The sequence below is a fragment of the Columba livia genome, chromosome 5, assembly GCF_036013475.1.
Source record: "Columba livia isolate bColLiv1 breed racing homer chromosome 5, bColLiv1.pat.W.v2, whole genome shotgun sequence".
Lineage (NCBI taxonomy): Eukaryota > Metazoa > Chordata > Aves > Columbiformes > Columbidae > Columba > Columba livia.
This window is the reverse complement of record NC_088606.1, coordinates 18852388-18877708: the sequence shown is the minus strand read 5'-3', so window position 1 is coordinate 18877708 and position 25321 is coordinate 18852388. Positions and strand designations below refer to the sequence as shown.

At 36.1% G+C, this 25321-nt stretch overlaps 1 protein-coding gene across 1 annotated transcript in view; it reads right to left on the bottom strand.

Moving 5' to 3' along the window:
• Positions 1 to 25321, bottom strand: part of EFCAB11 (EF-hand calcium binding domain 11) — a 61315-nt gene that overhangs the window by 35048 nt on the left and 946 nt on the right. The window contains exons 2-4 of the mRNA XM_065065808.1: positions 24354 to 24449; positions 16431 to 16580; positions 122 to 147 (exon numbers count right to left, since the gene is read on the bottom strand). Coding sequence (XP_064921880.1) covers positions 122 to 147; positions 16431 to 16580; positions 24354 to 24449 — 272 coding nt within the window. The remainder of the gene's footprint in view (positions 1 to 121; positions 148 to 16430; positions 16581 to 24353; positions 24450 to 25321) is intronic.

Sequence of the window (25321 nt, the reverse complement as noted above, 5' to 3'; positions counted from 1 at the left end):
GTCACCATCTCTGGAGGTGTTTAAAAGACATGTAGGTGTGGTGCTTGGGGTCATAGTTTAGTGGTGGGCTTGGTAGGGTTGGGTTAATGGTTTGACTCGATGATCCTGAGTCTTTTCCCACCTAAATAATTCTATGATTCTATGTTTCTGTGACTATTCATTTATCTGCCTCAACTTCTGGAATACAGCAATCCCTAATATTCTGTGATTCTGTGATTCTGTGATGGAATGTATTCTTTAGACAACTATTCTCTGGTCTGGGCAACAACAAATATAAAAAAGTATATCCTTTCAGCAAAATGAAATTCCTTCAGTTCTCTTACTACCCCGTTGCTTTACTACCCTCATCAGATGAAAATTGGAATTATAATATTGTACGTCCATAGTAAGAACTGGTACTATGTATCCGAATACTTATCTGGTAATCTTAAAGAAGAACTAAAGAGTCCATAATTTTGCAGTCTGCTCTCATTTGGAAGTCTAACCAGGTTTGTTCCTGTTTCCTTAAGTTCTTTTTAAGCTGGAGAAAGCTGGTGTTCAAAGGCACAACATACCTTTGATTCACACATTTCTACACTTGTTCACAGTATTTTTTCTACTCCAGTCTTACCAGATATCCTAGTGTTTTTTGAAACTAAGAACACAATTCAAGTGAAACCTCAACATTAGCGCTTCTCTTAATTCAATAAAAGATATTTGAAATCCAATAATTATTCATTCTAATTCATATTATCTTTATTGTTGGACACATCTCTTAACAACCATTTGGCAATTATCAGTCATTCCTCTTAGCTTTACTGGGAGCCTTTGACTCATCAAAACCTTCTCTACATATAACTAAGGTAAATAACATTATGTCATTTGTAAGTATTGATACTTGGTTGTGTATCTTGTACACTGAATTTTGAAACCCTTAGGCATTTCCTTAAAAGTCTTTAGAAAATTTAAAATGGTCTCATTTTCTTACTCTTTTATTCTCATTCACCATTGTACAGAAATGTATTTTAACTGATAGGTAATATCACTTAAGTTTCTCCAAAAGGTTATTATATAAACCCTTCAAATATATTGGAAGCTTGGCTTCAGTTAATATTAATAGAGTTGTTATTATTATTATTCAGTTAGTATTTTTGGAACTGTAATCTTCCCTGAGAAAAGACACACCTATCTTTTAATTCCATGTCACCACAAAGCTGTTAAGGTTGGAATGGACCTCTTGAGATCATCTAAGTCCAACCCTCTTATCAGCAAGGTTGTCCAGGATTGTTTTGAGTTATGTTTTCAGTGTCTCCACAGATGGAGACTACACAAACTCTCTAGGCAACCTGTTCCAGTGTTTGACTACCCTCACAGTAAATAAGTGGGTTTTTGGCTTTCCACCACCATTTAAATAAGATCTTCACTAAAGGCAAGTTGCATATTGAAAATAATTTTCCAATTTAAACTAACAAACAAATAAATAATGTACATATGCAAGCTAAGATTAATCTCAGCATTATCTTGGTTCTGAATTCAAAAAATTTTGGAATGAAAGTATTTTGGCACCTACTGGATCTAAATTTTCTGTTTTTTAAGCATTCTCATCCAGCTATTCTGCAAGCTTGAGCTGTCTCCTCTGGGAGACTTATTGTTGCTATGTTTGTATACAGAGTTCATTGTTTCAAGTGCTCTGCAAGTCAGATGAATAAAGTATTCGTTGTGTTTATTTCACTGCTGCTGAATCAAGACAGATCTACAGCTTGTAAGAATAGAAGTACTTTACACTTCTACTTTTAGAGCACATTCTACACAAAGTAATTGATTTTCCTCATAGGGACCAATTATACAATACGAAGGAAAATGAAACTTACTGATATTGCACCTTTAAAAAGGCCAGCAGAAACAGTAGCAGAAGAAAGATATTTATTACTCATTTTTGGCTTCTTGCAGCATAGGTATTCATCATGTTTTTGTTAGAACACTGACACACTTTGGAGAACTTCACTAAATTTTAAATGTTCATTTAAATCTGTTTATTTCTCTCTGTAAATGAGCTGTGAACTGTGACCAGGGATTCACCTCTTCTTCAGCTTCCCTTTCTGTTCCTTATTCTTTCCCTCTCATAGCTGAAAAGAGGAACAATAACCTTGCTGTTGCTGAACTGTCCCTGTTCCTGACAGGCTTACAAATAGGTGTTCCATGTGCAAAGAGCTAGCAAAGGTATTTGCAGATATTTAAAAAGAGGATTGCAGGAACTGCCCTTATTTGCAGAACTGGAATCACCAACAGTTGTGCAAACAGTACCAAGACTGCGGAAGGAAAACAAAAAGTAGTATTACTGACAAAAGATTTTCTTTTGGTTTTAGTTAAAGTTGCGTTCTGGCTAACAGGGATAATTTTTTTTCATTAACATTTTGGAGGCATTCCTCTTCACATAGAGTACTTAGAGACCAGCAGTCAACTTAATTTGGCATAGTATTACACATTTTATCACTGATTTCAGTTAAAGCAGATTATCGTTTCAGTGTTAGTAACACAGCACACTAAGTTATACCAGAAAAAATAAAAGAATAATATAACTGTTCTGCTTAAATAAATACCATCTTCACACTTAGGTCTGGGATATCCTAATGACCCTGAGACTTTCTTGTACATCAGTACTTTGGAAAACTCTATATCTGGCTGTTCACTGTCACCCAGTTAAGTGGAAGACAGACACTGAGGCAAACACTGGAGTGAAGAAGCCACTGGAAGCGTCACCAGAAGCTCTCAAGTAAATAAATTCCATATGCAGCCTGGAATTAAGCTTTTAAAGGGCCTAATTAACAATGGGATTTTCTTGCAAATTTAGACCTGAGTATCTGTCTATTAGATACCTCCAAAGATAAATGGTAATGCTCCTATCTTTTGCTGTCACAAAGAAGCTGGCTGAGGTCATTGCTGGACCACTCTCCATCATCTTTGCCAAGTCTTGGGAAATGGGAGAGGTCCCTGAGGACTGGAGGAAAGCAAATGCCACTCCAGTCTTCAAAAAGGGCAAGAAGGAGGACCCAGGTAACTATAGACCGGTCAGCCTCACCTCCACCCCTGGGAAAGTGATGGAACGACTTATCCTTGGTGCCATCTCATGGCATATCAGGGATAAGAGGGTCATTAGGGGCAGTCAACATGGCTTCACCAAGGGGAAGTCATGCTTGACCAACCTCATTGACTTTTATGAAGACATAACAAGGTGGATGAATGATGGCAGAGTGGTGGATGTGGTCTACCTTGACTTGAGTAAGGCATTTGACACAGTCTCCCACAGCATCCTCACAGCTAAACTGAGGGAGTGTGGTCTGGACAATCAGATAGTGAGGTGGACTGCAAACTGGCTGAAGGGAAGAAGCCAGAGAGTCGTGGTTAATGGGGCAGAGTCCAGTTGGAGGCCTGTATCTAGTGGAGTGCCTCAAGGGTCAGTACTGGGGCCGGTATTATTCAATATATTCATCGGTGACTTGGATGAGGGAGTAGAGCGCACTGTCAGCAAGTTTGCTGATGACACCAAGCTGGGAGGAGTGGCTGACACACCAGAAGGCTGTGCTGCCATCCAGAGACCTGGACAGGCTGGAGAGTTGGGCGGGGAAATAGTTAATGAAATATAACAAGGGAAAGTGTAGAGTATTGCATCTGGGTAGGAACAACTCCAGGTTCCAGTATAAGTTGGGGAATGACCTATTAGAGAGCAGCATAGGGGAAAGGGACCTGGGGGTCGTGGTGGACAGCAGGATGACCATGAGCCAGCACTGTGCCCTTGTGACCAAGAAGGCCAATGGCATCCTGGGGTGTATTAGAAGTGGGGTGGTTAGTAGGTCAAGAGAGGTTCTCCTTCCCCTCTACTCTGCGCTGGTGAGACCACGCCTGGAATATTGTGTCCAGTTCTGGGCCCCTCAATTCAAGAAGGACAAGGAACTGCTGGGTCTCTTTAGCTTGGAGAAGAGAAGACTGAGGGGTGACCTCATTAATGTTTACAAATATATAAAGGGTGAGTGTCACAAGGATGGAGCCAGGCTCTTCTTGGTGACGACCAACAGTAGGACAAGGGGTAATGCGTTCAAATTGGAACACAAGAGATTCCACTTAAATTTGAGAAGAAACTTCTTCTCAGTGAGGGTGACAGAACACTGGAACAGGCTGCCCAGGGAGGTTGTGGAGTCTCCTTCTCTGGAGACATTCAAAACCCGCCTGGACACATTCCTGTGTAACCTCATCTAGGTGTTCCTACTCTGGCAAGGGGAATTAGACTAGATGATCTTTCAAGGTCCCTTCCAATCCCTAACATTCTGTGATTCTGTGAAGCTCCTATCACCAAGCTGTTTGTTTGTTGTTGTTGTTGTTGTTTTTTTGCTTCGTTTTAGTTTTTGTTTTTTGTTTTTTGCCTTTTTTTTAAAGAAGTTTACACTTTCAAGAACAACAGTCTATGAATCAGGATGTTTCAATACTTACTGGCGGTGCAGGACCAGAGGATATGGTAACATGAATATGGCAACACAGTTGCAATTAACTTTTCAGAGTTGGAATGGCACGGATTAAATCAGGCACAAGGCCTTGCACTCAGCAGTAACACTGAGCAGATGCTCATTAATTGAACAATATCACTTGATGACTATGAACAAAACAATGGAACAGGAATTCCTTCTTTAAAAAAGAAAAGGAAGCAACATGTATTCACATAACTGAAGACTTACAAAACACATAATCTTCAAGTCATTCAAATAAAAATATACAGTCAACCCATCTTTAACTGCTTGATTCTGCAACTTCACTATTCTTTTAAAATAAAATTTGTAACCTCAGTTCTTCCAGGTTTAAATCAGTACCGATATAACAGCATTCATATAGGTTATGACTGAAGTTGGAATCTGTGTATATATATATACATATGTATATATAAACACAACTTTTATCCTTGTGTGTGGAATTGGAGCACTGTAATGATGTCACAAATTCCTGCTGAGTAGGGGAATACAGAATCTCAAGAGTCTTGGGATTTCAAATAATTCCATATTTTTAGGTGCAAATTTCCAAATGTCTCCTGTAGAGTCCTTCCTACTAATTTCAGATTTCAGCTCCTTGTTACCACATGGCTTTAATCAAGTCATAATTCAAATTATTATAGTCATAACAATACAAAAAACCCTACATCTGAACAACAGATTAGAATTTACATTGATCTCTACTGTTAAGTAGCCAGTTTTTCAATAATTCTTTATGAAAAGAAGTTTAATGTACTACCAGACATACATTACAATAATATTTTGCAGTCCTCCATTATGGCACTGCACAAATAGTCAAACTTCGTAAGAACATTTGTGATTATGATGTGAATGTGCTCCGTGTGGCTTGTGAGAAATGCCATTTTGTGATGAGGAAACTGAGGCACAAACAGCACAGCAATTTGTAGAAGGGTACACAATAACCTCCAGCAGGTATATAAACCACAGACCCTCCTACCAGACAACAATTCTGAACATATTCATCAATCTGTGAGTGTCAGACACCCTTAGCATAACTTTCTGATTCAATGGGTGCAGAGGAAAAAAAATGGAAAGGGAAACAGAAAAAAACCCCTAATACTTATTTTGATAGATTTTTAGAAAAAGTGTTCTTCATAAATTCCAAACCATATTTGAAGATGGTTAAGTGAAAAACTGTACTATAAGGAATTTCATCTAAGCTTTAGAAAATTAAGCCTTTAAAAGCACCCACATGAAAATACTCTTTCAAGGATTGATTCAGAAGAAGCAACTGTGGGCAAATTGGATTCTTTCCAAAAGAGAATGGTATTATTTCAAATGCTGGTTTTCTAAGTAACTGAAATCATAATAAATCTGTGTTAATGCTACATTGCAAAACAAAATTTTATTATATTTTGAATTTATTATTTTGTGGAGGTTTTTTTTACATTTTTCTTTACAGTTAATTCACATTTTAAAATTTATGTTTCCTTAGGGTAAGCTATATTATATTAAGGCATTGTTACTGAGGAAGTTGCTGCCTATTTCTTGCTTGCTGATGTTACAAGGAAAAAATCAGTCTACAAAGAATAAAAAAGTTTCAGTATTTCCTTAAATTTGTTTTTTCTCCATCTTTTTTTTTCCTCATATTTTTTGTATTCCTGGTTATTATATTGTATCATGCCATGCACATGCCTCTTTCCTTTAATTACTTTTTGTACTTACTTCTTCATCCACACTTTTACTACCTGTTGCTAAGCAACATGCATAACATTAGGACATATATTCATTTATCTTTGAACATGTTCTGCTTCCTATTTGTGTCATTCTTTTCCAATACTTTATCCCATTCAATATTGCTGTTGATTTCCATATTTTTTTCACATCTTTTTCAGGGTAACTTGCCTAAGAATATCTAGGCAATTTTTAAAGTAATTACTGAACAGCTAATACAATTTTGATACTCAATGTTGATGCTCTTTTTCATTTTTATCTCTTTTCAATTAAAAAAAAAAATATACATTCTGCATGAAGAGATGCATCTGTTAACTTCAGCAGAGGTATGAAGTCAAGAATAGAAGAGAGAGATGAAGGCTACCAAAATAAGGGACCTGCAGGAAGGGCAAGAGACAGCATGAGTCAGCATCTGAGATGGACCTTGTTTCATAAATATGGTGGGGTCTTAGAGGCAGAGAAAAGTGTAGATTTGATGTAGTTAAGGCACAGGAGCAAAGGTAAGATTTAAAATGCAGAATGTCTCGGATAAACCAATTACTTGAGCCATTAGGAAATTGTAGGCTTTGTTCCTGTATGTTTCTTGAAAGCTACACAGAATAGCAAGCAGGGAAACTGCAGTAAGTCTTCTCCGAAATATTTTTAAGACTTACTATACAGACATCACAGGTGTCCACTCTTAAGGGTTCATATTCACATTAAAAATTGAAAAAGTTTGGTTATAAACTATTATAGAATATGAAAGAAATTCAACTACTTGCTATCCTTCAGCCTCCCCTAAGTCTATTCATTTTTTGTTCTCTTTCTTTCAGAGTCATGTAATATTTTAACAAATTATCTTCAAAAAGCCAGACAGGGTTATGACAGGGTAGAAATGGGTTAATAATGTCCTAAGGAATTAGCCTTGCCAAATAACAGATGCTGTCAGCATCAATCCAATTTTCTCTTTCAGAAAAAAAATTACTTAGAAGATCAGAAAGAAGATGTTTAATGAGTAGAGAAATAATGAATCTAGCCTTCTATAGATTTGCTTCATCCACCTACCATAATAACCTGATTCCTAGTGACTTCTCACTTTACAATACCTCCAACTCTCTTCATGCTTCTCACCCTTATAATTTTCCATGTTGTTTGGCTGAGTAAGTGGGAGTATATGGCACAACTGCCCAAAATTGTCTGTATGTTTAAAAACTATATATATGTAAGAAATTGGTAAATACAGCCTTAACAGATAGCCTGCTTTTATTTCTCAGAATTAATAAATAGTATGTCTTCTGCCTCAGCTGGAAAACCACACATGTCGCTAAAAATTTAAGTTCTAGAAACTTAGGATGGCTTAGATTTTTATTTGTCTCCAGTTTGGTTGAAATTGGCCAATGTATTAAAAATAATTAAGGCAGGATAGACAGAAGATGTGAATGCATAAGACTTAATTCCCTAGAACACCAGAAAGGTATATGATGAAATAAAAAACAGAGGTGGCAGTGATCAAAAGTGACCATATAGAATGGTCAAGGTGTCCTCCTACTCCAGAGTAGGCAGGATTTCTTCACCAAAAGGGTTGTTGGGCGTTGGAACAGGCTGCCCAGGAAAGTGGTGGAGTCACCATCCCTGGAGATTTTTAAAAGATGTGTAAATGAGGTTCTAGGGAGATGGTTCAGAGGTGGACTTGGCAGCATTAGGTTAACAGTTGGACTTGATGATCTTAAAGGTCTTTTCCTACCTAGATGATCCTTTGAACCTTCAAACACAAGAAGCCACAAAGAAAAGAGTAAATAGTTGATATAATTATTTCAAATAAGAATTGACATGCCTTTTAAAATTACACAAAAATGTTTAATTTTTTTGCAGAATTATTTTAACTACAAAATTAATAAGAGGAAAAATTTATTAGGTCCTTAAACTAGAATAATACTCATGCTTAAAAATTCTAGTCACAGTGTAGTATGTATATTTATGCATAATAAGAAGACAATGCTCTATGTATTTATATTCAATAACTTACATAAAGAATTAACATTGCATTTGGCATCGTGGTGTATATGCCATATAAACATTACTCATGGGAGAAAAACCCATCAGATAAAGACCAACAGAAGGAAGAATAGAATTTGCCGCCAAGTTTGCGATTTATATGTATAAGACAAACAGCTTAGTATTTATTAGATGAAGCAACAGACACTGTCAGTTAGAGTAGATAAAATGAATCAGAACTGTCTGTTTAGAAAACAAGGGTTGTTCATTCACTCATTTCTTAAGACTGTTTAATTCCAAAAGAGATTAACAGTACTAGAAGCTTATAATCCAAGGACAAAGATGCACACATAAAACACAGTAGATAGGTTGACTAGGAATATACTTTAAAAAAAATAATCCTTAATACAAGATAGTTACAAAAGGATCATTATTTTTGCTCTGCTAAATGTACTTACCAGTTAAATTACACAGATAACAGATCAATTTCTCAACAGCAAAACTTCATTCTAAGTATCGAATTTGGCTTACTTTCAGCAAAGACTCATAACTAGCTTGCAGAATAAGACTTCAAAAAATGAAGGACTTGAAATAACTTATTTACTTGTTTCTGCAGGCTATTTGGCAATATAGACTGGTGGGTTACCCTGATAGGAAGATTAGAATTTGCTTCCTTATGCTTTCCGAAGGTAAGAAATATGACCTCTGCATGTGTCTAAGCAACCCCAGGAATGTACTCTACTGCTTGCAAAGTGAACACGTGTTCTGATGCCCTCTACTCACATAATTCTGACAACAGGCTTTCAATAGGCAGTCAATCAAGTAAATAATTGAAACATCATAACCCAGCAAAAATGTGGTTTTGTTGAAACTGGTTTGCAGTTCTCCAACCAATTCTTTCATAATTCCTATAAAATTCAAACATTTAACTGAACTCTAAAGAAAGCAGTTTAACTGCTATAAGAGACTTCACAACCATATCTAGCTAGGAAGTCTTGGTGAATTCTAGATTGGCAGCAGAAACTTGGAACTGGGGAAGGAAAAGAAGACAGTCTCTGTTTACAAAGTAACCAATATTCTAGACATCAGCAATGTGCTTTAAAGCCTCTTGGTACTTGACAATTAACTTAGAGGAAAACATCGTGAAAGAGAAACAAACATGATCCAAATAGTGGAACAGACTTCTCAGACATTTAGTGTTTGTTAAACACATGTAAGGATTGGTAGTAGATTGAATACACCTGCAATACTCATACAGGATATACATGGCATTTCCCTTATAAAGATATAAAGATTATATAATGCCAAGTAGTCCTAACAGAGGACATAGAACATTGGTGGTATATTGGATTTTGACAAAAGGCTCTTCTGCTCATTTTGTCTTATTAATGCCTGTCTGGATCCAAATATAACTAATAATGAGGTCACAAATAAATAAAAATAATTTATTTGGAAGAGTCTGCATTCAATGCAGAGAATGCAATTACAGCTGTTGTACAGTTCTAGGATATAGAATCTGGACAGGGATTTCCTGGCTGAAATGGAACTACGAGTTTCATATGGGAAACTAATAGTTTGAATTATTGAAAAGTTTCTAAAAAGTATGACACGATTTCTAGGAAAAATGATTTCTTGTTCTACAGAAATATGGGAATAACAACAGCATATCTGACAAGCAAACAGTTTCCTGACCCATTATCTGTCTATCACAGTGGGTATTATCAGATGTTCCAAATAAAAAATAATTATGGAGCATTTTACTAAGAAGTTTTTTCTTATTCCTACGTAATAACTCTTGTAGACATAGGAAGAGAAATAGGAAAAAATAGCTGTGAATTCATGGGGATGTGGCGGGATGAAAGAATTATAAGTTATAAGACTTTAAGGGCCTAGAAACCAAAGACTAATGAGGTGAGAAACTACCATGAAAGATCTTTTTTTTGAAAAGGGAAATAGAATTTAGTGTGAATCAATTACTTCTCCTACAAATGCTACAGTACACACACACAGAGGGAAGAAAACTGAAGCCACAATTTCTGGTCACGTCTGAGAGAAGGAAGTCTAGAGTGGGGCAATTAAAGCCTTCTCACAGAAAGCTCTTTTCAAACAAAATAATAACACAAGAGGGTATGTTTCTCCAGAATATGTGGCAGGTAAGTACCACAAGCGCTCAAGGATGATATTAACAAAGGATCCTAAATGGCCAGCTTTTTATTTGGAATATCTAAAAATTGTTCACAATGACAGGAAATTGAATCCTTCTTGACTGCACTGAATCAATGGGTTGAATAGAGCTTTCTCTGAACCAGCTCCCTGGGAATTACACTGAAGTTCTGTGTCAAAACCACATACGCTCTTTTTTATATTTAGAAGCACAGAACACAAATCCAGAGAAATAGTTTGTTAAAAGAACTGGTTATGAAGTTAAAAAATCTGTTGATTCAAATTACTGACAATTTAGCACTTTGAATTACATGTCAAATAAAAGATGCAGTTTATTTTGCTTTTTATTCTTAACACTGGAGAAAAATCTACTTTTGATAAAAAGTACACTCAGAAAGAGCTTAAGAAACATTTTCCCCTTCAGGATAGAGGTTCAGCTTTGGATGAAAATGAATTGTTGTTATCTAATAGCTCTTTAATAGTTTATTTGAAATTAGTTTCTTGGGATAGGTCTCCTTCCCAGTTTCTAATCATCCAATGAAATTAAAAATAATTAACATTCATGTAGGTAGTCCCGGTAAAGAGATCACCAAACTGAATAAATATAAGCTATTGCTAAAAGAACTGATTCACATTTGAGGCATGTTGGCAGGTGAGAAAAAAGATATCTGCACTGCTATTATCCCAGATGTTATTCGTAACAACAACAACAAAAAAGATGTTGTGAATTTGGTCTATTTTATAGTGGCCACATTCTAATATTTCAATTATATGTTACAGTTTTAGCCCATCTGAAAGAAACTGTCTTTAAAAGAGAGCCCCAAGGACATGACCAGCTAAGCACTTATTGTGGTATTAACAGATTTTAATAAGTTAGATTACCATGGATGTATTATGGTAAGTGACCACATGCATATCCCTATTCCATGGAAATGCAAAATAAAATGGATTCATGTGAACTAAGAATGGTTTATGTTAAAACAATTTGCTCTGTGCTTCAAATACCAATGAAAGAAACCCAGCATGAAGGGAAGGAGTGATAACTAAGAGGCAGGAACCAGTGACTTATTTAAATTTCCCAACATAATTGCAAATACTTGTTTGGACATATCCTCAAAATTAGAAAAAGCACAAATTATTAAGTTAAATAAGAACTTAATTTAAATTACTAACTTTAAAAATATTTTAAGGTTTATTTCAGTTTGTTTTCTTTTTTTTCTCAAATCAGAAAAAAGTATGTTCAACTATTTAGAAGGAATGAGTGTGTAAATGTGTAGCATATTGTATAACACTCGCATGCTAGATTTTGCTCTCAAACCTGCAAAAATTCCTATGTGTGCTTATGTCAATTGTGTCAGCAGTCCCTTTCTCTTCAGATAAAGTGATACACAAAAAAGTTCAAAATGTTAACTGAATTTTCTGTAGGATTGGGAAAATATATACACCTGGGTCATATCTGCTAGAAATCCTATTTAAAACTTTTGTTAGGATGACTGGTGTCAGATTTATTTATAATGAAAGCTCCATGCTTTCACTAGCTGTGAAGAAGATGTACAACAGCTTCCTGCTCCATAGGAACAGTATATGCCCAGTTCCTCCAGGATTTAGCTAGTGATGCGTAACAGACAAGTGTTAGAGTGAAGGAATAATTTGAATTTACAGTACTGTACTAGGTCTGGCTGGGATGGAGTTAATTTTCTTCACAGTAGCATGAATGGTGCCATGTTTTGGATGTGTGGCTAGAGCAGTGTGGATGCCACACCAGTGTTTTGGCTGCTGCTGAGCAGTGTCACGCAGCCTCCAGACTTTCTTTGTCCCACTCCGCTCCCCTACTGAGTGGGCTGGACATGGGCAACAAGTTGGGAGGGGACACAGCCAGGACAGCTGACCTGAACTGACCAAGGGGTTGTTCCATACCATATGAAATTTGTTGCTCATGCTGTAAAGAGACTTATGATATCACCTATTGTTGCAATAAAAGAAAGGCTGAGAGAGTTGAGGCCATTCAGCCTGGAGAAGCTCCAGGGAGACTGTTTTGCAGGTTTGCAATATATAAAGGGGGCTTATATGAAAGATGGAGAGAGACTTTTCACAAAGGCCTGTGGTGACAGGACAGGGGTTATAGTTTTAAAATGAAAGAGGGTAGATTTAGGTTGGCTATAAGGGAGAAATTTCTTACAGCGAGGGTGGTGAGGCACTGGACCAGGCTGCCCAGAGAAGCTGTGGGTGCCCCATCCCTGGAAACGTTGAAGATCAGGTTGGATGGGGCTTTGAGCAACCTGATCTAGTTAGTGAAAGATGTGCCTGCCCACAGCACAGGACTTGGACTAGATGATCTTTAAAAGTCCCTTCCAACCCAAAACATTCTATCATTCTATGACATGTTCAGCAATAAAAGCTTGTGGAAAGGAGGAGGAAGGAAGAGATGCATGTGGTTATGGTGTTTATCTTTCCAAGTAACCGTCAGGAGTGCTGCTTTCCAGGAGGCAGCTAAACATCTGCCTGCTGATGAGGAGTCATAGATAAATTCCATATTCTCTTTTGCTTTCATGTGCAGCTTTGCCTGACTCATTCAAGTGTGCTTATCTCAACCCATGAGTTTTCTTGCTCTTCCGATTCTTTTTGCCATCCCAGTTAGTGACTGACTGGGTGGGTGCTTAACTGCTGGCCAGGGTCAACCCACCACAAGTAGCAGAGGATGTTAAATAATTGGATTACAAAATTGGTAGCAGAGTTATACATACAAAAAACAAACTAAAACTCACAATTAATATTACCTAAAAGATATATTCATGTTTAGCTGTTAACTCAAGATTCTCTACAAAATGTTTTCAACCATATATGTTTTCTTCCAAATACCACCCCGCTTAGGCAGAGTCTGGAACACCAACAGCCTTAATTATATAACAGTTCCTTGTGTAATTAATCATCAAATAATTACTGCCTTGAAAAAGAAGAATTTGTGTGAGAGTACAGATTCAAAAAGTAAAAATAAATCAATTTTACTCTTGTCTCCCTGAAAATCCTTAGTACTTTTTTAGATTAATTACCAGGATCTCCATTTTTATTCCAGTTCCTCTTATTTCTTATGTCACAGAGGGAAACAGAGCGGGTATTATAAGACAGCTGTTGGATCTTTGTCCACCTCCTAAATGCCAGCTCAGAACAGACAGGAGAATCTGTTGGATTATTTTTACTTTCTGTCTTCCTGGAGAGAGATGCTGGTTACAAAAAACACTCTGAAGTCCAGTCCCTCAGGGGAGATAGTAAATAAAGATGCTGAGACAGGTCCTTTCCACTTTGATGTTCAGTATGGTTTACCATCTTCTTTTACCAGTTTTAGGGCAATGGTATACTATTTGTGGGCAAGGGGTGAGTTTTACCAATGATTTGAAAAAAAAAAAAAAGTACATACACTGATATGTAAGGGCAGACAAAAAATGCATCTTTTCTATTAGAGATGGTTCTCAAGAGATAAGGAAAAAGACTTGTATAGGTGATGAAGTGTGATAATATGAAAGGCTGCAAGACAGTTGCTTAAGAAACAAGAACAACAAAGGAATAAACTACTGCAGGCATCACCAGAGCTGGAATGACATTGTACTGTGTACTACGTTTCCATGGCAACTAGCCATAGGAAGATGAATGTCTCATATTCACTGTGCTCTGCAGTACATGTCTATAAATCAAACTTGCATAAAAGAGCATAAGATTTCTTCCATGGGGTGGTTCTGAAAGCCTGGTTATTTTCTCATTACTAGATAATTACATGAAAGAAATACGAGACAATTAGGTCATTTTCTGTATGGAAAGTACGAATATGTACAAAAAGTACTAATATACCTCTAGTGTGTGATCCTATCAATCTAAAGGCACAGCAACATAAAATGTAGATCGTGAATGCTTTCTTTTCTTCCTTAAAATCTGATCTATGCTTGCTAGCTTTAAAAACTCCATGAGACTTTTCTGTCCACTTTTGCCTTGTAAGACATTTTTCATCATTTATAGGTTCACTCACATTCACATGTGATTGGTTTTCAGCTTACTTCTGTTACTGTTTTCATTATTATGGTCTAAGGATTTAGCATACAAATAACCTATTTTTTCTAAACAAATGGCACAGCTAAGACAAATATTTTCCCAGCAGCAGTAATTAATAATATTGTATAACCTGAATATGACACATTCACAACAAAAAAAAGGGAAACACTACTTGAAATATTTTTTTTAAGAATTTGTATTCCACTTTAAAAGACAACACGTTCACTTACAGACAGCTGTTTATCACAAATTATTATTGCAAAGGACTTGTCACATTTCATATCTGTGTAGCTACATGCAGAACGGCAGCAATATTGTAAAGAAATTGTGGTGTGTGCTGCCCATTAAAAAGAGTCCCATCATGGAAGATCCATCATGGAAGATCCATCATGGAAGATCCAACATCGCTCCATTTACCTTAGCGGGAACCTCTGCCAAGAATGTCCTGGAGCTTTACAACCAACTCAAATTAATTTGCTACATCTTTATACATTTATAAAAGAATATGCAGTGCTAAAGTAAAGCAGGGATACTAACTGTATGTTTCATAGCCCTGTACTCCCGTAAATACAGTACAGCTATACCTCGGTTCCATACCTCATTCATAAATATGTAATACCAAGTTTAATTTGCTGGACTGTGATAATGCCAGCCTTAGAGCTGCTGTTGATCACGACATATCTTCTTTACTAGGTACAGAGTATATCTTAACATTTGGTTGAACTTTCCTTCATTTATAGATTCATCATGATTATAATTTAAATTCAAAATTGGGGAGTTTCATTGACAGAATGATGAACCAAAGGTTCTCAGGACTATTTTACAATATGAAGCTATGTCTGAATTTATTTGTCATTTTTTCAATGAGGAAGATAATGAAAAAGCATGTAAAAATGCAAAATAGAACAGTATGAAAAGCAACTACATATGCTTTTTTGACCTAAAAGGTGTTGATAATCAAGAAAAAAACATTTTAAACACTGGGCAGAAAAACTGGCCCTCCATAGAAGTCCCTACAATAAAATATTTAAAAAGGATAACACCTCAAGCTATGCTGCCTACATTTTCCTATTCATTTCTTGACAATATAGCAAAAAGTGACACTAAAATCAATTGGACATCAAAAAAATACACCACAAAACTTTTCAAACCCTCTGAAAATAATTTCTCTCCTCAAAATATATTACATGTTTAGCGCAAAACCACAAAATTATAATCTAAGACACTAGACGCTCTGCACTTTGATTTTGGTATTGTATGCCAGTGGCTTGAAAGATGTACAGACCAATTCCTGTGCTGCTATAACACTTTGTTCCATGACTCGAAATAACTGCAAAGACGAAAAACAACCAACAGTCTGACTCCACCGTTAAAGATTGTGCTCAGCAAACTATCTGATGCTGTGTCTTCAAAAGTGAAGGACTACTCTCAATGACTGAGTTGCTTCCAAACAAATAATTCACATGACAAAAAGAAAGTTTTACACTTTGCAATGCAATGTTTTCCAAAATATTTTAAAAATAATGTTTACTGGCAACTGCAGAAGATCAATTTTTTATGTCTGCAAATGACTTTCAAAACTTTACCCGTTCACTTCTGAGCCAATCTCATTTTGTAGGAAATCTCACCACTACTGCCTTGCAATATGCACTACAGTTTAACTGAATTTTTCAAGAGACAGCTCTTGAATGCAGATTTCCTGATTACAGGAGAAAGTGTAGAGGTAAAAGATTTTAGGCTTCTTAAGAAACAGCACAGGCAAAAAATTACCGTTAATATTTATTATTTTAATTATATTTATTATTTTTATTATTTCTATGTATAGGATTTATATTAACCATTATGTGATTTACAAATATTGTTTATATTTGTAATATATATTATTAAAGGCACTGAAACAGTAATATGCTGAGGTTTGTATTTCAGTTGCCTGATATAATACAATCATTTCAATTAACTGAAATCCTCAAAACAAAAAGCCTGCTATTCAGGAATAAGGATTTCTTTGTTGTTTACTTGAACGCTTCAACTATGATTTTTTGCAGATAACTGAGGAGAAGCAGAATTGAAGGCTTTCTTGAAGTCTTCAAAAGTCAAAAACCCTCTATCTTTTAATTCAAGGATAGGCAAGAGAAAAATAATATGAATGAAGTCCTTCTTTAAAGTACTTAATAAATTATGCTTGCCTGTGAGCTAATCAATCAATCCACATTTCTGAAATGATTTTACACTCTTTAGGTTATTGAATTTGCAAAATGTTTTTGGGTGGCTACATTATATAGACAGCCGAAGAAAGATTTTATACCGACAATTCTTTTTTGCCACTATGAACCCTGTCTGACAGTACTGGGCCTATAACATCTACAACTCTCTTATTTCACTTTTAATTTTAAAAGTAGATAGTTTGAATGGAAAACTTTTGAAAATTTTAGATTTGTAAAACTTTGAAAATACAGACTCTAGAATAAGTTAAATTACCTTTCAAGTCTATCATTTTCATTGACATCTTAGTTATTCTGAGCATTGTTTCAAAAATTGTCGTTCCTTAAAAAATTCTCCTTAAGTCCTTTGAAATAACTCACTAAAAATAACACTGCAAAAGCTCCTTTTAGTTCATGGCAAAAAGCTGAGTGGGTGCTTATCTGATCAGCCCAACGTGTGATCCGCCGTATGTTTCACTTTCCCTCTTTTCAAGGACCAGAGTCCTATCTCAGGTCAGGAAGAAAAGGGCAAAGGATCATCTGAATCTGAGCTCAGAGGCTCCTGATGAAGTTCCCTTATTTCAGTTTGGTGATGGGAGATCCTTTGCCATCTAGCAGAAATGAAAAAGAATCACCACATCTACTTTCCAACAAGAATGATAAAAAAATCCTTGTTGCTTTGGTTTCCCTTCCTCAGTCTATCATGAGAAGTGAAAGAGAACTATAAACATCACCAGGGACACAAATCCATAAAATACATGGCATCAATTAGTAGAGAGTATGAGAAATAATGAGAGGTAGTAATAGCAAGTAGGTTGGGTGAATGGCTAGAGATTTAATAGCTGGAGAAGCTCACAGTACAACAGACAATCCACCTAGAACGCTGTAGCCTACTGAACAAGACTTTATTTACAGTTATATCATCATGATCTTCGTTACTCTGGTAGTGTTCTACTTAACTTTGCAGCATCTAGGTCATCTCATCCTAAGTTCTTTTTATCTCCTTCAGGTGTTCTGTTTTGCTTAATTGTTTTAGAATTAAATTAAGATGCAAAATATTTAGGAGAAAAAAAACCTTGCACATCAAAAACTGTAAATATTTGTCTCGTTTCATTTCTGTATAAATGTGCAGCCTTATTTGCTCTCATGAGATTTAAAAATTTTCCAAATAATAGACCTAGAAAAATGTAAAACATAAATAAATCTCCCTGCAAAAAAGTGAGTTTTATTTTTCTAGTTAAAAATATGTATAATTGTGGTCTAAAAATTATTAATAATTTTAATTAGATAAATAAACACAACAGTAAAACTGAAAGTTAGATCATGATCATGCAAATGTTTCAATAGAATTTAAATTTTCGCACATATTTTCTATATTTGAATTTAATGCTTCTATTTACTTCTGCTTTTTTTCTTCTTGTTACCTGCCATCTCATGTTTCCTTGCACTGGAGAGAAACACGGACTTTTCCACGTCAATAGCACTTGTATGTCACAGATAAAGATCCACGCTGCATAAGCAATCTATCTGGTGTCATCCCCAGCATTGGAAAAAAAGTTCTGAAATAATCTATAACCTCAGATATAGAATCCTATGAAATTCATAATAAAATTGAATGTAAAACTGGATTGGTTATTCTTCCTGTATATGATATGAAAGTCTTTACTTGCACATTTGTCCTTTCAATGAACTGAAAATGAAAGAACTTGAGATGCAAACCTAGTTTATAAGCACTTAATTGATGGTTTATTCTAACATCAAACATAAAAATTAAGAAACAAAAATCTGCCCCTCAAAACTTCAGGCCTCCCCATGAAACATGCAAAAAACTTGATACAAAAATTCTGCAGATACTTAAAAAAAAACCAATCCCACTTCAGCTCAATATTTAAGTAGACAAATATTCCCTTCTCAAAACTTCCTAAGATATGCTTCATGCTCATTTTAAACAACTTAATTTTCTTTAGAAGGCAACATGACTGTATCCTGCAGAAATTTTTCTTTATCAAATAATATAACAAAAGCTCTGCACTACTCTTTCTTTTGATTCATTCATATCCTATTCTTTCTGCAGTGGTTCAAAAGCACAACTCCTTCAGCTCCACCTGCTGTCTCAATGCAAATCTTAAACACCAAGCTTACAGCGCTTCTTATTTCTTCTTGAAAAATCACATATTAAGAACTGTTACAGTCTCAGTTTCTGGGATGACAAAGACTTGCTGCTTTCAACTGCTAGATTCTGTAGATACACAATTTCTTTAATAACAGAGGTTGCCTAAACCTACTGAACTAGCCTGCCTGAAGAGCTTTCCATTCAATTGGAGAACTGTGGAAACGAAACCATAAAAAGCAATATAAGCTTTCCATCCATTTATTATTTCTCTTTCAGAGTAACATACGAGCCCAGAAAATTATAGTATACAATTTTCCTTTTATAGAATGACTCCTATAATAGAGTGCCGCCTATTCATTGAGCTTGAGACTTGGCAATTTATGTGCTACTAGAACAGGCTGTAAAGCTATCTCAGCCACAAAAAGGTCATCTTAAAAAATATTCAGTACCTAATAGCTATGAACAAATCCATAATCTAGCTTTACACATTAGCTCACTATTTTTGGTTCAGGCATTCATATGTTGTTGTTTTCTTGAAAATAATACTAATAAAATCTTTATTCTGTATTTGTTGCCTAACTAAAGACTTTTAAGTAAGGGTGTGGTTTAATGAATATGGGTTATGGCATCAGTGCCAAAATAAACAGAACCAGCCTCCACAATGTCCTTCAAATGTATTGAATACTCGTGGGGCCATGTGGCTAAAGGGATGAGGGAACTTATTGATAAAAGGAACCACATAGTTTCGCCATTTCATTTTTTATATGGATCATTTCTCCAGTAAGACTTGCCATGACCCCACAAACAGATGTATGGGCATAACTGATAAAGTCAAGGGTAAGAAAAAAACAAGCACAACTATGTAAATGGGAAGGTTGTTCCAGAAAGAGATATTTATTGAACTGTGATGTAAGACTCCCGTTTTTCCCTAAGGAAACAGTGGAACCATATAAAAAAACTGTTAGAACTGACACAACCTTTTTCATCACTTACCAACTTGAACAGTAAAAATTACTAATTACTTTTCTCTATCACTAATCTACATAATATTGCTATTAAGAAATGCCACTTCGAAAAGTTAAGAAAAAGTTCAAGCTAAATGTATCGTACAAGCACTAAAAATATTACAAAACTAAATGAAAGAATATCATCCTCTTTAATAGCCATGGTCAGCTCATTTATACAATCACAGATTCATTTAGGTGGGAAAAGACTCATGATCATCGAGTCAAACCATTAACCCAACCTTACCAAGCCCACCATTAAACTATGTCCCCAAGCACCACACATACATTTCTTTTAAACACCTCCAGAGATGGTGACTCAACCACTTCCCCAGGCAGCCTGTTCCCATGCTTCACAACCCTGCCAGTGAATAAATTTTTCATAATATCCAATATATCCATAATATCCTCCCCTGGCGCAACTTGAGGCTGTTTCCTCTCATCCTATCACTTGCTACTTGGGAGAAGAGACCAACACCCTCCATGCTACAACCTCCTTTCAGGTCGTTGTAGACAGCGATAAGGCGTCCTCTCAGCCTCCTTTTCTCCAGGCTAAACAGCCCCAGTTCCCTCAGCCGCTCCTCATCAGACTTGTGCTACAGATCCCTCACCAGCTTCATCACCTTCCTCTGCACTCTCTCCAGCACCTCAATGGTGAGGGACTTATCAATCTTATGATGAGGGACCCAAATCTGAACACAGGATTCATAGAATCACAGAATGTTAGGGATTGGAAGGGAACTCAAAAGATCATCTAGTCCAATCCCCCTGCCAGAGCATGAACACTTAGATGAGGTTACACAGGAATGTGTCCAGGCGGGTTTGAATGTCTCCAGAGAAGGAGACTCCACAACCCCCCTAGGCAGCCTGTTCCAGTGTTCTGTCACCCTCACTGAGAAGAGGTTTCTTCTCAAATTTAAGCGGAACTTCCCGTGTTCCAGTTTGCACCCATTACCCTTTGTCTTACCATTGGTTGTCACCGAGAAGAGCCTGGCTCCATCCTCGTGACACTCACCCTTTATATATTCATAAACGTTAATAAGGTCACCCCTCAGTCTCCTTCAAACTAAAGTGACCCAGCTCCCTCAGCCTTTCCTCATATGGGAGATGCTCCACTCCCTTAATCAACTATCTTCTGAAACCTAGTTTGATCAAAATTCATTTGTTAAATCTGTCTGAAATAAAAACTTTAATAAAAAAGTAGAAAATAATGAGAAGGAAATGAAAAAAACAAAAAACACCACCAACAAAAAAACCAACAAAACCTGTTTGCATCATCCAGCTTCTACAACCGTCCTGAAACCAATTCACTACTGTCTCATTTTGTACTCTCTGTCTCCTTTACTGTCTTTCAATAGGATCTTACCCCACAATTTTATCTGATAGGATCACAGGACTGACACGTTGTTTAGTGTGTTACCAAGATTCACTAATACACACTAATACTAACATGTTATGAATATTCCTTACAGTACAAGAGCAAAAAGCTAAACAACACAATGAAAACGAACAAACAAAAAGACTTTTCAGAACTGAATTAGGAGGTGACCAAGAGCTCACTGGAAAAGATCTTTGAACAATGTAAGGGACTGTATAACCTAGAAACACAGAGGACCATTTTGGGCTATATTTATACTGATTTTTAGCATGACTGAGTTCTCATGAGTACCAACTCTTGCATCTATGCTGTTAGAATACAAGACTGCACATAGCTGTGGCACTGACACAGCTCATACGGGAGGAGACAACATGTTAGCAGCTTCTAGTGTAACCCAAGCACACTCCATTCTGGAGAGCAGACAAGCCAAACATGCCACGACCACTTAACCTAAGACTACATATTCCATTTGGCCTGCAACACTTTTCATGTAGATTGTGTCAGGCATACAAATAGAGCAGGGAGTCCTGTTCAGAAAGCTGTGATGAGATGTGCCAGAAGAGCAGCTGGAAGGTGTGAGCAGCCCTGAGCCCACACTGCTCTGACATCAGCATCTCGATCAGCAGCAGACACCGACCTACCCGTGTCCTGCTGTGCAGGCACGGAGCTGGGTCACGGAAAACACTGGACATTTTGGGAGGCCTGGCCTCCTAGGCACACTGCTGAGAGCGCTTTAGTTAGATCTAGATGTTACAGTACCAGGAATGAAACTTTAGCTCGAGAAACAACATATTTTCACGATTACTCCTGCATTACCCTTTGCACTTGAAACTCTGAACACCTGAATGTGCAGTTATCTGTTTGAATGCTTGTTGAAACACGAGAACATTTTAGATCTGTTAAAATAATTTTGGGGAAAAGAGGATCACTGAATCAAACTTTCAGAGGAAAAAAGTGTAAGTCCCAAAAACATGATTTCCACAATGCTACTAGTTCCCAGAAATTATTATTTTTATATGCTACTAACCAAATATACATACAGTATCAGTCCAACAATCTCTATTTTCATGTTTTCCTAGTTACTTGTCTCAGAAAGCTTAACTTTAATCAGCAGTAAGTTCAGAATCGCCATGAATAACCACACCAATAAAATACTCAATAAAAAATAATATAGCATTATAACAACAAATTACTTTGAAAAAGCAAGTGGAGTAGGAATGTGATTCAAATCTTAGGTCCCACCTTCTCCAGTAAAGAGTTTGTTAATGACATCTAGTGGGTAAAGTTAGTATTACTTTCAATTTATAGAATAAATGAAAACATTACCAAAAAAAAGACGCAGCAACAATTTACTAAAAATGCGGTTGTTTGATTGCAGTTGATGATGCTAAGTAATTGCCATTTCTACTGAAAAGTTTATTGTGGTATCTAGTGTAGTCGAGGAAACAGTTTCACCCTAAGATGTAATGTATGCACACCATTGCCTATTTCTTGTAAAAATCTTGAAAGTACTTTCCTTGCAAGGGTTGTTCTTAGTGACTTCCGAAGACATGCAACAGCTGTTACAACAGTCTCTGATTTTAATCATTTTGACAACAAAATAAAATGCACAATAACATGCTCGACAACTGGACCCTAACAATCAACTTTCAGGATTTTAACTTCTGCATTTGGTTCCTATTTGGTGCACAGAGAAAGTTGTGTTTCTCACAATTAGATTAAAAACTACCAAAATGTTGAAAAGAACACTTACAAGGCCTAGGTATCAGCAAAAGGTCTGGCTGTGCCAAAACCCATAGTTAATGCACATTAGCAAAAGCCACACAGAAAAGTATTTGTCTACCCAGGGCTTCACGATCAGCAGTCATTGGGTAAAGAGCTGCAGTGGCTGCAATTGGGCCCACTAAGGAGCTACCAAAACCACCAGGTAAGAGAATCACTCCTGGAACAAACTTTTTATTTACTTCTTGTGTAGCTGCACAGACAAAATGGACTTGAGCCAGGTAGTGGCAGCACTGCCTAGACACAGCAGGTGTTACTCGGCACCTTTTCAGAAGGAAATAACTAAATCGGCACCTCCACTTCCATTCTCTTCCCAAGAAGGAGCCATCAGTGATTTATGCACAGAACCTGCTCTTGTTTGAATGCATTAAGCATGTTTTCAGTACTTCTACTGGAAGAAAAATTCAGGGAGTTTAACAGAACAGCTAATTTTTACATGAAGGTAAAAACAGGTAGGAGAAGAAAGATAAGGGGAAGCTGAGCATTTTCAGATTCATAATTCAGCAGTTAAGACTCACTTTAGAAGTGTAAATTATTTTTAGACCTGGCCCCGGCTCATTGAGAAAATGTTTACCCTTTTTTTTTAGAAATGTTGTTAGAGATTACTATTTTCACAGTTTAATAAAACATTCATGTGGTTTTACTATAAATTATTGTCAACAAAATTTTGTTTGTGACCTTGTTAAGACTATTTTCCTAAAATATGTATTTAAGTAAAAAATAAAATAGTCACAAGTGTTCCTTGGGGAAGATTACTCAAACTGGAGAAGAAAGATGAATCATAATTTCTATGCTAAATATATGTTCACGGTATATTGGTCATGCCATGAGAAAAACAAACTCTCAGACACATACGTATTTATTTTGAAATCTTGCATGTGTTCTTTTGAGATCACTTGCAGTATTAGAGTAGAAACAAAACTTCCAGAACTACATGAAGCCATACAATTTATCCTGTATCTTCCCGTGATTATGCAAGACATGATTTCTCAATAAATCTTACCTTTGTTAAGATTTTCATACAATGATCTATATTAGAGAAGTCAAGACTAAAAATGCCCAACTGTTACTTGAAACCAAAAACAGCTATCGTTTTGAGAACACACGTTTAGTATTAGGACATGCAGTAGTTTCACATCTACCAAAACCACTGAGTAAAGAAATGGAGTGTACCACTAATAAAAAACAATAATTACTAATAACAAGCTCAGTAAGTCACTTATTTTGTACCTCTTGTACACATATGAAATATAATGCATCTTTCTGCTCATCACAGTCCACAGCAGCAAAAGTAGGGGTTTGATTATTTTCTTTTGAAATAAATACCCCAGATAAGAAAATCACTTTAAGAATCGGTAGGCATTTCTGTTTACCCCAGTTTATGGTAATTTACCCCAATTAGTGCGGACCAGTCAATATACAGAATTCTCAATAGTGAGACATCCGTATAAGCTGAATCTTCAGAACATACATGAAAAATATATATACCTTTGAGGGCTTACAACCAAACAACATTACTACAGCTACTTTAAAATTTTCTCTGCTTAAATAGCCTTTGTTATCTTCATCACATGCTCCAAAATCCTAGAAAGTGATTTGCATTAAAAACCAATAAACCTGATCCATATTTTTTACTTTCAATAACTGTTATAGGAAGAATAAAATAGGTACTTGCTGAATAAACTATACTATTTTAAAAAAGAAAAAAACACAAACCAAACTATTGAAGATTACTCACATCTGTCAGAACTCCATTTACTTTGTTACAGTATCTGAAAATGGACTAAGTGCATTGAATTCTAAATTTTTGTTAAGTTAAAATAAAGTATCCACACTTCCACATTTCCTGTAATTGTTATGAAAAAGCTTTTTGCAAAATTAGAATATATGCTACAGTCTTCTAGAAACCAAATTACATCAAATTTGCTTCTGCAAGATCTTGAATCTTTTCTTGAAAAATGTCAGGCATCTTTAATTCTCTCAGCTAAGTCACTATATAGACAGGCACTATGAGGAGAGACTGGAATGCAAGCGTATTCAGAATTCATCACATTTTCTGAAGTATTTTTGAAAAGAAATACCATTTCTATAGTCTATACTTAAACAATAGATTATGCACACAGCACACAACATCACGCAACTTTCCTAAGAGCTTTTCCCACAGAAGACTTTCAGCAGGGCTTGATAATAAAACATTTAATCTTATAGTAGTGAAGAGTGTATCTGCAGATCGTTTCAGGAAGAGGCATTACATGCAACTCTTCAGAAAAGTACTAGAACTACACGAACAGGTTGAAATTTCATTGATGTTGTTCTAGGTGTAGCTTCCCAATTGTATTGCATGTTGATATAACACACTTTCACTATTCCTTACTGCAGTCACAAGCTCGTAATAAATCAGAGTAACGAGAACCAAATGCTAAGGCAGTTCACCGGCAGACAGAGCAAGCTTTGAT